The sequence below is a fragment of the Eubalaena glacialis genome, chromosome 3, assembly GCF_028564815.1.
Source record: "Eubalaena glacialis isolate mEubGla1 chromosome 3, mEubGla1.1.hap2.+ XY, whole genome shotgun sequence".
Lineage (NCBI taxonomy): Eukaryota > Metazoa > Chordata > Mammalia > Artiodactyla > Balaenidae > Eubalaena > Eubalaena glacialis.
In genome coordinates, this window is record NC_083718.1 from 84848322 (window position 1) to 84863473 (window position 15152).

Below are 15152 nucleotides of genomic sequence, written 5' to 3' on the forward strand. Positions count from 1 at the left end.
CTGGGAGCTGACAATACCACCACCGTTTATGAAGCAGTGCTCTGCACATGATTCTGTTCTAGGCCTGTAATGTGCATTTCCTCATTTAACCTCCCAACAGCCCTATGAGGCAGGATAGAATTTTACAGACAGGGAAACGGAGGGTTTGGAGGTTAGTTAACTTACCCAGTGTCACAGAGCGACTAAGGGACGGCTGCAGGAATGGAACCCAGGCGCCAAAGCCCATGATGTGCTTGTCTCATAGCTTCAACTACCTGTTCTGTGACCTGAGGCAAAGATCCCAAGGAGTATCTAGCAGGCTGGAACAGTGAAGGTGGACGCATTAGCCCTAAGGTCCCTGCAGTTTCTAGATTCCTCTCTGTGAATTGCTTTCGGGCTGGGCTTCACACAGGTATCGTCTTTAACTTCACAACATATGGGCCATTTGCTTCTAGGCAGCTACCTGCTACCCCACCCTCATTACGTCCTGCTTATAAACTTGCTCACTTTCCAGCCCAGATCTGGCCTGAGGCCAGGATGAGTAAATCCCCACAACTCACCCCCCACCTCTGCCCCATACTTCTGCCTTCTCTTAAACTGCCCCAAACTAAGAAGAGTTAAAAACAGAAGTAACATGTGCAGCACTATAGGGGCTATCTGTGGACATTGTTTCAGGAAGAAACGTCTCTCGGATTGGAAAGACATCAGGGATGGGACTTACTCAGAAGAAAGGGAATCCAGTCAGGATTCTGAGCCAAGTACGCAGCATCTGAAATCTCAGTTAAATAGAGATATGGGTGTGTGTGTGTGCGTGCGCGCGCGTGTGCATGCAGTCAGACATGGGAAGAGGTGCGCAAGGAGGAAGGTAACAGGAGTTGGTATTAACACTATGGATTTTCCCCTGAGCTGCTCACTGTGGCTTTGCAACAGTTTCTGGGTCAGGACGGAGAGATGGAAGGTTGGGTTTAAACCAAAGGGCATCTCCCAGAGTGATTTACTGACTGGTGGGTTCTCCTGAGATGTGGGAGCTGGGGGGACTAGGAAGGCTCCTCCTTCCTGGCATCTTTCCAGATCTCAGGCAGCCCCTCAGTGTGGTAGCCCTTCACACAAACATTGAAGACTACACTTACTGTCTGTCACTGCTCACTGCGGTCCCCTCTCCCTGCAAGGCTGCAGCCAGATTTCCTCCAGAGGAGCAGTAGATAAGTCAGGCTGAATGATGGGGATGAAGAAGACACAGAGGGTTCTTCTGGGGAATCAAAACCACATCTGGGCAGGGATTCTCCAGGCCCTTTGACAGCAAAACATAGGAGGCCATCTGAGACGGAAAAGGAAGCTCCTAACTTGTTTCTTGTATGAACACAGACTTTTTCAGACATCATACTGGCTTCAAATATAGTAGGAAGGGTATAAAGGAGGGATAGTTCTGTTAACTACCAAAGTTCACTAACATCTCTTCTGAGCAGAAGAGGCCTCAGTAATAAAATGCAGAAGAAACAGAAAATGATGACAATAGGATCACCTAACTTCAGACCAAACAAGATGAAACTCAGCACCAGTTTCTTCTAAAATAATCAAGTTACTGTTCAAATGTTAATGGCAGAATAAAGAGAAGAGAGAAGGAAAATAACTTCTCGAGGCAGAAGAGTGGAGCTGACAGGTTAATAGCAGGGATTGGGAGACGTCTTCTAGTTTTAGAAACAAAAACAGACATTTAGAAAAATATCCTTAGTTAGGGGGGACTGTGGTGATGAGAATGTGGCAGGGGAAAAGCCCTAGATCATTCCTTCAATGCATTCTCATCCCGTCTGTATTTTCTGAGCTTTAAAATGTATGAATGTAATGCAAGGTGTCTTGCTTCCTTAGGGTTGGACCCTTCAGTAGCTTGACACCCTCTTTCAGGGTTGCCTTTGTCTTTTCATCCTCCTGCTAAAATTTCAAAGGCTGTCACAGCCTTGGCTGCTTGTATTTGTGATTGAAGTAATTCCCACTCATGGCCAAGCCTCATTCTCGTCTCCAAATCTGAGAACTTGAGCAGCCCTGGCTCAAGCTCCTGGCTCTTAGATTCTCCCTTCTCTGGCCCCTCTTTGGGTCTATCTCCCTGAGTAGTCAGCTTCCTCTTGCTCCCCATAAATGGGGTTGCATCTTCCCATCTGCTCAATGAAAATGACTCCCAGCTATGTGTTTCTAACCTAATGTTTCTCCTGAACTCAGTTTCGGTAGTGCCTTTCCTCCCTCAGTCCTCCTTGCTCGTAAAGAGCACCACTGTGTATCCACCCAGGCCAAAACTTTGATTACAGCCTTTCTCTCACGTTTCATATCCAACCCGACCGCAAAGCCCTACTGGTTCTCTCTAAAATGCGTCGGTGATGTACTCACGTCTGTCTCTCCATCTCCACCGCCATCAACACTGTCCAGGTCACCCTCGCCCACTGGAGGCCTGCAGTATCCTCCTTACCCGTCTCTGCATTTCCCCTCCTCCTCTCCTACAACGTGCTCTCCAGAGAAGATACCTGTCTTCTATGAATTCATTCACAGGTATTTACTCTGCCTTATCACCACTGTATCCCCACCATCCTCATCAGTGCCCAGAACATTAGAAGGTGCTCAGCAAATAATTAAGAAATAACTGCTGGACACCTGTATCTAGATTTCTCACACATGCCTGAATTATAATCGGTCCAGAGTTAAAATATTTTCTTCCCCAAAGTTAACCTTGGGAGTCTTTTACTCCTCTCACATCAACTCAGTGTTTAATGCTAAATCATAAATGATTGTACTTCCACAGTTTTTTCATACCCATTTCCCTCATTTCAAGTTATCACTGCCTCCACTTACTAACTAGTCACGGCAAGTCTCCTAATTGATCCCTCTGTATGTATTCTGAAACATCAGTGTTTCTAAACCAGAAGTTCTAAAACTTCTCTGGTTCTTTTTTCTGGCTGTGCCGTGGCTTGTGGGATCTTAGTTCCCCAACCAGGGATTGAACCTGGGCCATCGGGAGTGACAGCACAGAGTCCTAACCACTGGGCCACCAGGGAATTCCCCCACTCCCTTTTTTTTTTAACGTAGAGCACTTCACCTGGCATTTAAGGCTCTTCGAAGGCTTATCTTCTGTTTTATTCCTACACACACCTTAAGTTCTAATCAAACAGGACTATTTGTTGTTCATCTGGCCAAGTTTGATCCCCGCCACACCCATGTCTTTTCATTCCCAATTACTAGTGTCTGGCACATAATGGCTCAGTAAAGCTTGCTGAATGCCTTCTTGTTGAAATTCTGCTCATTCTAAACATTTCACTTTCTTCATCAAGACTTCCTTCATTGCCTTCATCCAGAGATCTTTCTCCCCTCCTTTTCTAGTCCTTCCGGCACTTAACCCTTCCACAGCTAGGTCATATGGTCATTCCTCTGAGAGGCTGAAAGTTAGCAGAGTGTCCCTTACTTTGCTTTTGTATCTATTGCAGTATCTAACACAATACCCTACACACAGTAGATATTCAATAAATGTTTGACTTTAACTTCTATAATTCTAACTCTGGAGTTCCACTTTCTACTTCTCTGTGGATTCTTTCCTTGTTAAAGAAAAAAAAAATTTTTCCCCATTAGCATAGTAATATTTACCAGATTTCAATTATTGAATGCTGACGGCTCAGTGAGAGACCCACAGCAATGTCTCTCCCTGAACTGCCAAACAAAATGTCAAACTGCTCCTTGCTCTTATGGTCTCCAATCAAGGAGCAAAAGCACATGGCTAGGGATTAGAAAAACAGAACAGTAAGGTTTATAAAAAATAATTTAAAATATCCGACCTAACACAAATGCTGAGCTTTTCAGAATAGATTCAGCCCATAAACTAACACACAGAGTACAGTAGGTATCCTTAAGAGTAGGTACTCAGGCTACAACACCTGAGATTCCTCCGCAAAAGCAAAGAACATGCAAGACCACGCTTATTCTCAGGAGTGTGGGCAGAGGGGAGAATATAATCACCCAGAGGACACAGTATTGAGCTGGCATTCGTTAGGGGTAATAGGTACCGTTCAGTTCAGATTCCAGAGAGAAGTTTCCTAAGTAACTTGAAAAATGAAAAAGTATATACATGTGGCTGGGGGCAGGCGGACAGTGCTAAGATCTGTCCCAAGAGCTCTGCCAGGCTCTATCTGCATAAGGCTGAGGAACAGAAGTCCTGTGAGTCTTAACGTGGAGTTTGTGCAAGCTGGCACAACCAACCCTGAGGGTTGAGGGGGAAGAAGGAATTTTCAAAGGAGGAATTTTCTGGAAATAGAACTTTGGACCAGGGGCCTCCCAGCTTCTCCTTTTCCCACCCTTCCCCATCTCCTGCTCTCCAACAACCGCCTCACTAGTTAGTTGCTCAGGAGAACTAGTTAGATGTTCCTTCCCATTTTCAGACTGATCATTCAAACTCAAATCTCAAACGTCCTTCTTCACCTCTTCCCACACAACCCAAAGGATTTGTAAGTCTAGGAAACCAAAGAATAGTTTCATCAATAAATCAATTTATTTAAAAGAATATGTTACAATTAATTACACTAAGTGACATTACCAAACAATTTTAGAGTGGTTAGCTCTAGAACAAGGAATGAAAGAAACACTGTTAGCCATTATGTGTCTGTGTATTTTCTCTTCACATTTCTTAAATCACAAATAAAAAATACAAGATACTGCAGTGAAAATACAATTAGAGTTTCTCTCAAATAAATTAAAAGTGTGCATGGTCTGGGGAAAACTGAAGCCCTGCTCACCGGCTTACAAAGGGGGATGTGATATAAAACTGGTGTCCAAGTTTAGCAGTTAGTTGGCCAGTGCCTCCACCCACATCATCCCCTCTTCGATTCTGTTCTTCCCCAGAGCCCTAAGCTTCCCACACTCCCTAGATTACTGCTGAGGAGTGAGCTGACACCATCCTGTATGAGTGAGGCCTGGCATGATGCGCTCAGGTTTAGGGCAAGAGGAAGGCAGGAGGTGAAACCGGAAGATGGGGAACTAAAGACGCACACCCACTGCCTCTGCTCTCTGAGTATTCAACCACATCACCCTCCCTCCAAAAGGAAGCTAATGTGACACAGTGACTCTGGAAGGAACCTAGCGGTATGTTGGGGTGCAACAGACCAAATGGCTTCTACCGCTGAATCAATCCAGCCAGAGAACATGAAGCAGAGAAGGGAGGGCACAGTTGTCCCTCTAGGTCTGGAGACTTCGGGTCACCCAGGATGCAGTCCTCTTTAAGAAAACTGCCTTCCAGAGCCAGGCCCCTAAGCTGGCAAATTCTGAAATGAAAGAGAGAGGTATCACCTCCTGTTAGCGCCCTATGCTGCCGCTCCAAGCATTGGGTTTGAAGATATAAGGGGATAACCCGAAGCTACTGGCCTGGGTAACTAAAGGATGAAACTAGATGGGCCAGGCACAGGGATGCTGAACATTTATCTAATTCCTCCCTGAGAGGTGTCCAGGCCTAGGAGCTGCCCCGAGCACTCGCCTGTGCTGAGCTTAGACCTAGGGCAAGGGGAGGGCAGAAAAATGGAGAGTAAAATAAAAATATAAAGAGCAGAAAACCCAAAGCAGGGCCCAAGGGAACCCTTTCTGCAGGGATAGGTTTCTCAGGGCCTGCATTTTCTCCTGATCCATAAAAACTCTGAGTTTTTATCAAAGAGGATAGAAACTCTCTGTTGGGAAGGGAGGACAACAAGAGATCAGGGAGATCCTGCTGGCTCTGCTGGGGCAAAGCAGGGGAAAAGGGGAGCCTCTCTATTTCCCGGAGACAAACTGCAAAAAAAGACTGAGCAGAAGCCTCCCTGGGCAGAACCCTGGACTGAGAACGGTGGTAGGGATTCGAGAAAGGAAGTGCAGAGCAAGGGGCAAAGGGTATCACACTAACACTGCTTCGTGCAAAGAAGAGCTTGACCCGATGGAGCTGTACAGCCACAGCGACCTCTGCCTCCATCGCAGGATGCTGCTGTGGGTGGGAGAGAAGAAGGCGCTGTCCTCCCGGGCTTCCCTGCTTTCCCCTTCTCACCGTAGCTGGGGCTTTGTTAGTGGTACAGCCTCAAGCAGGGGCTAAACAGGCTAGCTACCTACAGGGCCCTCACCCAATCTCCAAGCACCAAGTGAGTGCCAGGTCAGAACGACACAGGAGCAGCGTCTATGCACGCTAAAGGCATCCCCGCTACTCTGACATCACAGGTCAGCATCTGGGCTTCCCACGGACTCCCGGATTTGTTCATTCCTCTCCCACTCTGACGGAATAGGGGCAAACTGCTATTTTTAAAGTTTGAACAAAGCTGGTGCCAAAAGCCTCTTCAGCATCTTGGAGTGGGCAATCAACATACCTTCTTTCCAGGGTCCTTTGGCTCATTAGTAAACTCATTTAAGCCAGAAGAAGTTAATTCTGTGCCAAAGCCTCCAAATCAGGGATCACTCTCTGCAATTTTAAACATTCAGCTTTCTTACATTTTGCATTCTGTGATTCCACCTGGGTTTGGAGAAGGTGAGGAAAGATAGGATGTCCTATATGATCCCACACCCCCTGGGGCAAGCGCCTGCCAAGATAACAGAGCGAGAGAGAAAGCAAAGTGGCCTCACAACAATCTGCAAAAACAAGTTACAAAAACAGAAACTTCAAACCACCCCAACACTGCTCAGTGGAGTTGACTACAACCAACTATGGTTGCCTCCCAGTTAGACAAAGCAAAAGATGCCACTCTCTGGAGGTTTTTGTTCAGAAGGTAGAGAAGGAAAAAAGTAAAGAAGGCTCAAAAATGTTTCAGGTGCATCAGAGCCTGACTGCATCAGAGCTCCCAATGCAGTACCTTTGGAGGCTGGGGGTTGAGAATGTTGCTCTACCCCAGTTAGCCCTGGCCCCAGACCCTGGGATGTAGCTGTCAGGTCTCAAAAGGTCTAACTGCAAGGTCAGATGAGGAGCTCTTTGAGGGACAAAAAGATTTTCCTTCAGGTTCCTTTTAATTCAAAGCTGAGATCCAACCCAAATCAACCATATTACTACTGCTCCTTCCTGGGTCCTCAGCTGGCTTGGACGGGGTATGGTTTGCCTGGCACAGACCACTGACCCTTCCAAGTTTCCCCAAGGCCTTGGGGATGCTGTCAGATCCTTCCCCAACATGGGTGTTTAAGGAAGTCACAGAGAATGTAATAGTTATGGGTGGTTACTGGTCAGCAATGGAGTAGGGAAAAGCTTATATTCATAGGGACTTTCTTCTTTCCTTCCCCCTACTTAAGTCCAATCTTTGTGCCTAAAGGTATCAGCTTTAACTCTGGTCCCAAGTACCATCCCTGCTTTAGAAAGAGCAGGGAAATGGGAAATCATGACCACTAAGTGTTTCAGGTGTCTGTGGCATCAACCTCCTGAGCCCGCCCTTCCCTTCATTCTAGGCTTGTTGAGGGAAAGCATACAGGGGGCCCTCGGGAAGCAGGAAGATGTGGAATGTGGCTAAAAGCCATGAGTGGAAGAGACAGAGATGGACCAGGAAAGTTGTCTTGGAATCAAGAGAGACCAGACCAAGTCTTTAGACTCTCGCTGCAGATCTGCAGCCTTGCTGCCCTTGAGAAACACATCTCTTTCTCTTCCCCAGCAGCCTCTTGGAAGATAAAGAAACTATGCTCCTTGCTCCTCAGACTCTATGGCAACCCATGATCCAGAATCTTCATTCAATACAAAAAAGGGGGGAAAAACCCAAGCAGGTTGTAAACTTTTCGAGTCCTTCATGAGGAGAGGTATTTTTCCCTGTAAATTTTTTTTTTCCTTTTTAAAGTTTGTTTCAAAATAAAGAGAGCAAGAGAGAAGTCATGAATTCTAGTGAAAGGTGTGTAAAAACACAAGCTAAAAAAGGTACTGCCATCAATATGAAATTTAAAAAGAAATATATATATGTATATACGTGCAGCTAATTTGTGTATATATAATTTTTACATACATACATATATATGCCTGAACAGTGCAAATGGATGGAGTTCATAGTTCCAGTTCTAAAAATATAGTACAAGGAGAGTCTGTTGGTATGAGGCCCAGGTGAAAAGACAAAGATACCTTTGGCGAGTTGGTTGGGCTTATTTCTTTTCCTGTCTTAACTCAGTTGACTCCTGGTGCTGACCCATCTGTTGTTCTCTACCAGCTCAAATCCAGAGATATGAAATTCAGAGGGATTATTAATAATATTTAGTTTAGGGCTTTTGAATATAATGACTTTTTTCCTTTTTCTCTTCTTTTGTGTTAATGGTTACTCTGTCTGACACGGGAGACGAAAGGGATAAGAGGATGAGGGTGAAGAGAAGGGAAGAGGGTAACGAAAGGCTAGGTGGCCACATCCCTCTGCTGTGACCTCGCCATCTGGAAAATGTTCTGAAAGGAAAAAAAGAAAAGAGTTACTGGGAAGCCTTAGGTGTCCTCATCTCCTCCCATCTAGAGACAACCCCTCACACAGAAAATATATGACTGGATGACTTGATCTGATTGGCCTCTTCACTTGATATAACTTTCCATCAAGAATCATAGCCTTTTAGAGTTGGAAGGGACCTAGGATATTAACTATCTGGTTCAGCCTTCCTGTCTCACAGATGAGGAAAGATGAGAAAACTGAGATCCAGGGAGGCTGATCTGTCCAAGATCACAGAGAGAAAAAAAGATGGGAGAGAATCCAGATCTGATTCCCAGAGCCCAATGTTCTTTCTACTATACCAAGAATATAAATTTTCTTATTCCTGACTTTACCTTCTGAACCTTGGAAACATCTTCTTTGAGAGTAAGTAGCTAATTATTCTGAATGTTTTAAATTCTGTTCCAGCACTGGCATATACAGACAGCAGGAAAGCAGCAGCAAAAACCTTCTCACGCACACACATTCTTGGTTAGCCTAGACAGACTCTTTTACGTCTCACCCAGTCAGAACGGCGAGAACTGAGGACAGCTTCCCTTCTGGGTCAGGAAGAACATGGAGGGCGACTGATAAAAAACAGGCAGAGGAGGGTGCATGAAGTCATGAGAGATGGAATAGCCTGCAGCCAATGGCCAATCTCTAGACAATGGAAGGAGGGCTTTTTGGCATAGTCTGTTTAGCATCCAAGGCTAATAACCTCTCTGGAAGAATATCCTGGCTCACATTGGATAACCAGTCTCTAACTAATATTCCTAGACAGATGGAGATGACGGTCCCAGGTATTTGGCCACAGGACTATACATTTTAAACAAACAAACAAAAAAAGATGAAAAGGTCAATTCAAGATTGTTTAGAATTACCTCTTTTCTCCACTTGAGCTCGCAGAACACCCTCTCGAAGCATTCATGCATGTAATTGAACTGAAAAAAAAAAACAGAGCAACACTCACTGACTTCTCAAGACCAGGCACCAGAAGACCATGCCTTTGAACTCCTGCCCAGAGTCAGTCACCTTCCAAACTTGCTCAGCCTAGAGAAAAACCTTAACAAGCGCCATAAAACCCAGGCCTGGCTCATCTGCTATTCTCTGGCTCCTTCTAGTGGTAACTGTGAGTCAAGTGGGATATGAAATTGCCAATCCTACACGGGCCTAAAGGAAAGACAGGAAGAACCTGCGGCTCTAGGATTCAAACAGGTTCAGATCTCAAAACAACTGCTCTACAGCTCTCTCCATTTACGCATTTAGCTTAAGGAGAACTTTAAGCCCAATCTACTTTCCCCGTGCATGCTTCCCCAACTACCACTCACATGTGGTGTGAAGATTTTAACCCATCGAGGCTTCTTCTCTCCTCGAGCATATTCAAAACAGAAGGCCATTCCTTCTTCATCTGTATCCCATCGTTGCATCTCATCCCATTCAAATGCTATTACCTGGTTCTAAACAACCGAGAACAAGAGCATAAGTTTGAGAATGCTGGGGAGCTTAGGTAAGATGGTTCTGAACCAGACAGCAGAAAAGAAATCAGTAGAGATGTCTACATCATTTCAGGGAAAAGACTGTGACAGAAGAATAAAAGTCAGTGTAAGCAGCCAGTGAAGGTGAGGAGCAGTGTGGATCCAGAGCCTATTTACCCCAGTCAAAACAGTTTTGATATCATTTCCCCCACAAGGAGGAACTAAAACATAGCAAGTGAGTATCAAAGTATTCCCGGTGTTCCTGGACCCCGCCCCCCGACTTCCCAGCTACATGCTAAATGAACTCTCACCTCCCGTTGTCCTTCTTCAGTGCAGGCATGCAGTTTAAAGTGCCTGATGCTGATGGCTGTGATAACATGCCCCTTTCTCCTGGAGTCGCAGGCACAGTGGGGGAAGATGATTTCATTGTAGCCCTCACAAGTCCTTAGCATGTTGAGGTACTAGAGAAAAAAGGAAAGAGAAACAGTGTTACTATGGAACTACACCATCAACAGGAGCTGCTGAGATGGCACACAAAAGAACCAAGAGAAACCTTGCAACCTGAAGACCTTGCCTCTGGTCTCACATCCAATGCCAAGCTGGGACAGGACTCCTAGATGATCCTTTATCCTCCTTCTAACTTCCAACTCCATACTTCCAACCCTGCTCTCTTTCTCTACTTATATATAAATGAAGCCAGAAGAGATACTGCAACCAAGACTCCTAGGACTAGAGGGAACTCACAATGCCATTTAGTCCAGCCCTCTATTTTCACTGTACCTAAGGGATGGAATCAAATCTATGCTTATAATTAAGGCAAGAGAGCTAATGTTTCTCATCTCTTCTCCAATCAAAAGTTAGAATGATCTCAGTGATGAGGATTAAGCTATCCCAAATCTCATATTCATAAAAAGTTTAAGCTGAAGGAAACTTTAAAAGTTAGTCATTTTACAGAAACTCAGAATAATATGAGACTTGCTTAATGTTACAGGTAATAGTAAGTGGCACAACCAGGATTAGAAGCCAGGTTTAATTTCTAGGCCTCTGATCCTTTCTCTATTACCAACTAGTCCCATTTAGCCCCACTGTCCCCTGGGTCTCCAGCATATATGTCTCCTTAGAAAGCATCTAGACCAAAAACAAGTGACATATGTGACCCTCACAGGTACAGTGCTCCAAGACTGATCCAGAGAGGTCTCTGAACTCTTTGTCCCTTCTCCTCTACAGTTAAGCCTGGCCTCTCTCTTACTTAACTCACTATGTTGAGTTGAGAGGGGACAGAGTAAAAGAGACTGCATGGGAAGGAGAGTAGAAGAGAAATAGGGAAAAGATGATAAGGAAAAAAGAAGACGCATGGACTCTGACCTGGTTTCCTCAGTGATTGCCTGGGAAACAAGCAAATAGTCTCAAGTCTGTGTGACACCCCCATCTGCATGTCACACAGGAAGAACAAGGCACAGTGGTGAGGTGCGCAGAGAGTTAGAGAGAAGACAAAGGTATAGCACGCTAGTTGATTTCAACTAGATGGGTATGGAGGTTAGAATACACTGGAGAGCTGCCTTCTGCCTCACCAAGAGAAAAGAAGAAACAGGCACAAAAAGGACCCTAGGCAACCTATGGCTGTGGTACCAAGGAATGGCACCTAAGACTGTCTCTACTGCCACCAGGGACTGTCTGGGAAGACCTAAGGGCCCGGGGGGGGGAAAAAATTACACCACAGGCTCCCTTCCCTACTTTGTATTTACTTCTGCTTAGGTAAAATAATAGCAACTTTAAAGGTGAAAACTTATAAAGGGGTAGCAAGAACACAGGGACAGGGTCAATACAGAAGTGCCAAAATACTTCATTTGCATCATTTTTCTTCTCTGTCTCCCTCCATTACCCCATCCATCCCCCTTTATCATCATCCATACTGAATCAGTGATAAACTGCTTAGGCCTTCTACTGGCACTATGAACAAAAAGAAATCTGACTACTATCTATACTTTGGTAAATATGACAGGCAGTGGATGATATAGGAGAGAACTCTTCTGGGGTTATAACAAGCAGCAAACAGCACAGAGTAGTGATCAAGAGCCTGGGCCCAGAACGCCCCAGGCTTGAATCCTGGACCCATAACTTCCTAACTCTGTAACCTTGGGCAAGTTATTTGAACTCTAGCAAATTATTAAATCCTAGGAGCCTTAGTTTCCTCTTCCATAAAATGGGAAATAATAATAGCATCTATACCATACAGTTATTTGTGACCTTGAAAAGTATCTAGTACTTAGTACATAATTAGGTATTCAATATATGACAGCTTTAAAAAATAATTTTACAGGCTCCATTAAGGTAAGGTGTCATTGGGGAAATTTAAGGTTTTCCCGAGATTATCAGGTCAGGTAGTATTTCTCAGTTTTAAGTGGGCAATCTCTACATTCCTCGATTTGCAGAAAACATAGAGAAGAAATATTTAAAATTTTACATACATCCAAATTTCCAAAGGAAAGTTAATTTTTGTTTTCAAACATATTTACATAAGGGTGTAGCTATGTACTTCAAACAAAAAATTATCCTGTCTATTCTCCTTTCATATTAAATTCTGAGTAGCTAAATATGTATCCTAAATTACCTTCCTTGATTTGCATACCACTTAGATGATGGTGCACATCAGGCAAGAGAAGAGGACAGGTATGACATGGGACATTTTATAAATGTTCAATGTTCAGCAAGATAGGTAAATACTGAAATAGGACGGTTATTAAAGCAGAGACACAGTACTTAACAGAGCAAAACACTTCAGGTGAGGGGATGGAGGTCCATTCTGGAGAACTCTCTGTTCTCCCAAACAACCTGCCAAGGGTCAAACCAGATCTAAAATTGAAATAAAGGCCTGAGAGGAACCTTGGAAGCCAACTCTCCCAAATCCCAAGGGTAGTGTTTCTCAAGCACCTAAAGTTGCAGACTCACTAGGGTGCTTCTGTAAAAATCTTCACAAATATTTCTAGATCCTACCCCTAGAGATTCTGGTTTAGTAAATGTGAGGTGGGGTCCAGAAATCTGCATTTTGAGCAGGCTTGACAAGTGATTCCCATGTAACTGGGCTGGCAACTACACTTTGAGAAACACTGACTTCCACATATACCGCCTTGTGTGAAATCATTAAAAATTATGTTGACAAACATAAACCCAGAAACTTTTTTTTTTTTTTAATAAATTTATTTTATTTATTTATTTTTGGCTGTGTTGGGTCTTTGTTGCTGCACGCGGGCTTTCTCTACTTGCGGCGAGTGGAGGCTACTCTTCGTTGCACTGTGCGGGCTTCTCATTGCAGTGGCTTCTCTTGTTGTGGAGCACGGGCTCTAGGCGTGCGGGCTTCAGTAATTGTGGCACGTGGGCTCAGCAGTTGTAGCTCGCAGGCTCAGTAGTTGTGGTGCACAGGCTTATTTGCTCCGCGGCATGTGGGATCTTCCCGGACCAGGGCTCGAACCCACGTCCCCTGCACTGGCAGGCGGATTCTTAACCACTGTGCCACCAGGGAACTCCAAACCCAGAAACTTCTTATTTGTCAGTTCAACAATGGCAAGACGTAAGTTACACATGTTGACTGTTTGTGTGAGAGTTAAAAAAAAAAGAGAGAGGGACTTCCCTGGTGGTGCAGTTGTTACGAATCCGCCTGCCACTGCAGGGGACACGGGTTCGAGCTCTGGTCCGGGAAGATCCCACATGCCACGGAGCAACTAAGCCTGTGTGCAACAGCTACTGAGCCTGCGCTCTAGAGCCTGCAAGCTACAACTACGGAGCCCGCGAGCCAAAACTACTGAAGCCCACGTGCCCAGAGCCCGTGCTCCGCAACAAGAGAAGCCACTGCAATGAGAAGCCAGCGCACCCCAACGAAGAGTAGCCCCCGCTCGCTGCAACTAGAGAAAGCCCACGCGCAACAACGAAGACCCAACGCAGCCAAAAATAAAATAAATAAATATTAAAGACTTAAAAAAAAAAGAGAGAGAAAAAAGAAAAAACAAGTCTTATGTACACTATATTCTCAACCATCCAAATTTGAGATTCAATCTAACTTTGCAAACAGGTAAAAAACAAAAACATTTTGATCACACTGGGTATTACAAACTATGGCAAAGGTATGAGCTGTCCTCTGTATTTGGAGAGCAAGGGAACTTACACAAAGCTTATTTATCTGTTAACTTTGGAGTATTTTGTCAAGATTCTACTTGAGAGCTAGCAACCTGAACATCCCCAATTTACAGAAAAGAAACTGAAAGTGACAGGCTTGTGAATTGCTGAAGATCTCACAGTGATCTGGCAACTAATCGTAGTGATCTGGCCTAATCTCAGGCCTATCAACTGTGCTAAGTTGTTATACATAATGGTATCAAGACCTACGGGCTCTGAAGGGTCCATCTGAGGTGGTAGTTTCAATGTATTGACCATGACCATTGACTAGGCTAATGTCTTTGAACACTGATACCTGAATAAAACCCAAACTTTTGTCAGGAGGGAGGTCTTTAAAATAGGACTGCAGTATTATGGGGCCGGTACACACTTGTACACTGGCACTAGGTTTTCAAGAGAAGCATATTTTATACTCAGTTCAGATGACCCACGGGGAAACCTATCAATGTACTAACTGCACTTGTGTTCTTAACTGAGGATTACAAGATACAAACTTCAGTCTAAAAAATAATTTCATAATAGATTACTATGCTTGTTAAACTCAGATTTTCTATATTTTGCCACAGAACAACCCAAACCTATTTATTTCTCTAGCACTGGCACACACTTGGTGCTCAACAAATATTTTTTGTTAAATGTATAAATGCAAGCTAGTGTGTTTAGAGTGCTATATGTGCAAAGAAACAATATGTATTCCATATTCAGAAGGCCTTATGAAATTACTTTGATTCTGTTGGCTTTGACAAAGGCAAAGAACTACTGCAGAGGTGGATAGCCCTTTTCAGTAGAAGATGCAGGTGTGTTGGTCAGAATCATGCATTGATATATAGAAGACAATACCATTATCTTAAAGAAGAGGTGGAAGTTGAGTTTTAAAATCCTGTCTCCCACATAGCAAAATTCCCTTAACCAAAATTCTGCCAAGACTCTATTCTATTTTTTTAAAAACATTTTAATTTATTTATTTATTTTCAAATATTTATTTATTTATTTATTTGGCTGCACCACAGCATGCAGGATCTTCATTGCCGTGTGCGGGATCTTTTTAGTTGAGGCTTTTAGCTGTGGCATGTGGGATCTAGTTCCCTGACCAGGGATTGAACCCAGGCCCTCTGCATTGGGAGCGTGGATTCTTAAC

The 15152-nt window shown here is 44.2% G+C and overlaps 1 protein-coding gene across 3 annotated transcripts in view; it reads right to left on the reverse strand.

Annotated features, from left to right (window-relative positions):
• Nucleotides 1-4522: 4522 nt before the first annotated feature.
• Nucleotides 4523-15152, reverse strand: part of SNX27 (sorting nexin 27) — an 84109-nt gene continuing 73479 nt past the window's right edge. For 2 of the 3 annotated variants that reach the window (XM_061183475.1, XM_061183474.1), the window contains 4 exons: nucleotides 10156-10305; nucleotides 9698-9826; nucleotides 9251-9310; nucleotides 4523-8356 (listed from right to left, as the gene is read on the reverse strand). In XM_061183475.1, coding sequence (XP_061039458.1) covers nucleotides 8309-8356; nucleotides 9251-9310; nucleotides 9698-9826; nucleotides 10156-10305 — 387 coding nt within the window. In that variant the 3' untranslated portion in view covers nucleotides 4523-8308. The remainder of the gene's footprint in view (nucleotides 8357-9250; nucleotides 9311-9697; nucleotides 9827-10155; nucleotides 10306-15152) is intronic. The other variant, XR_009700352.1, reaches the window with a different exon arrangement.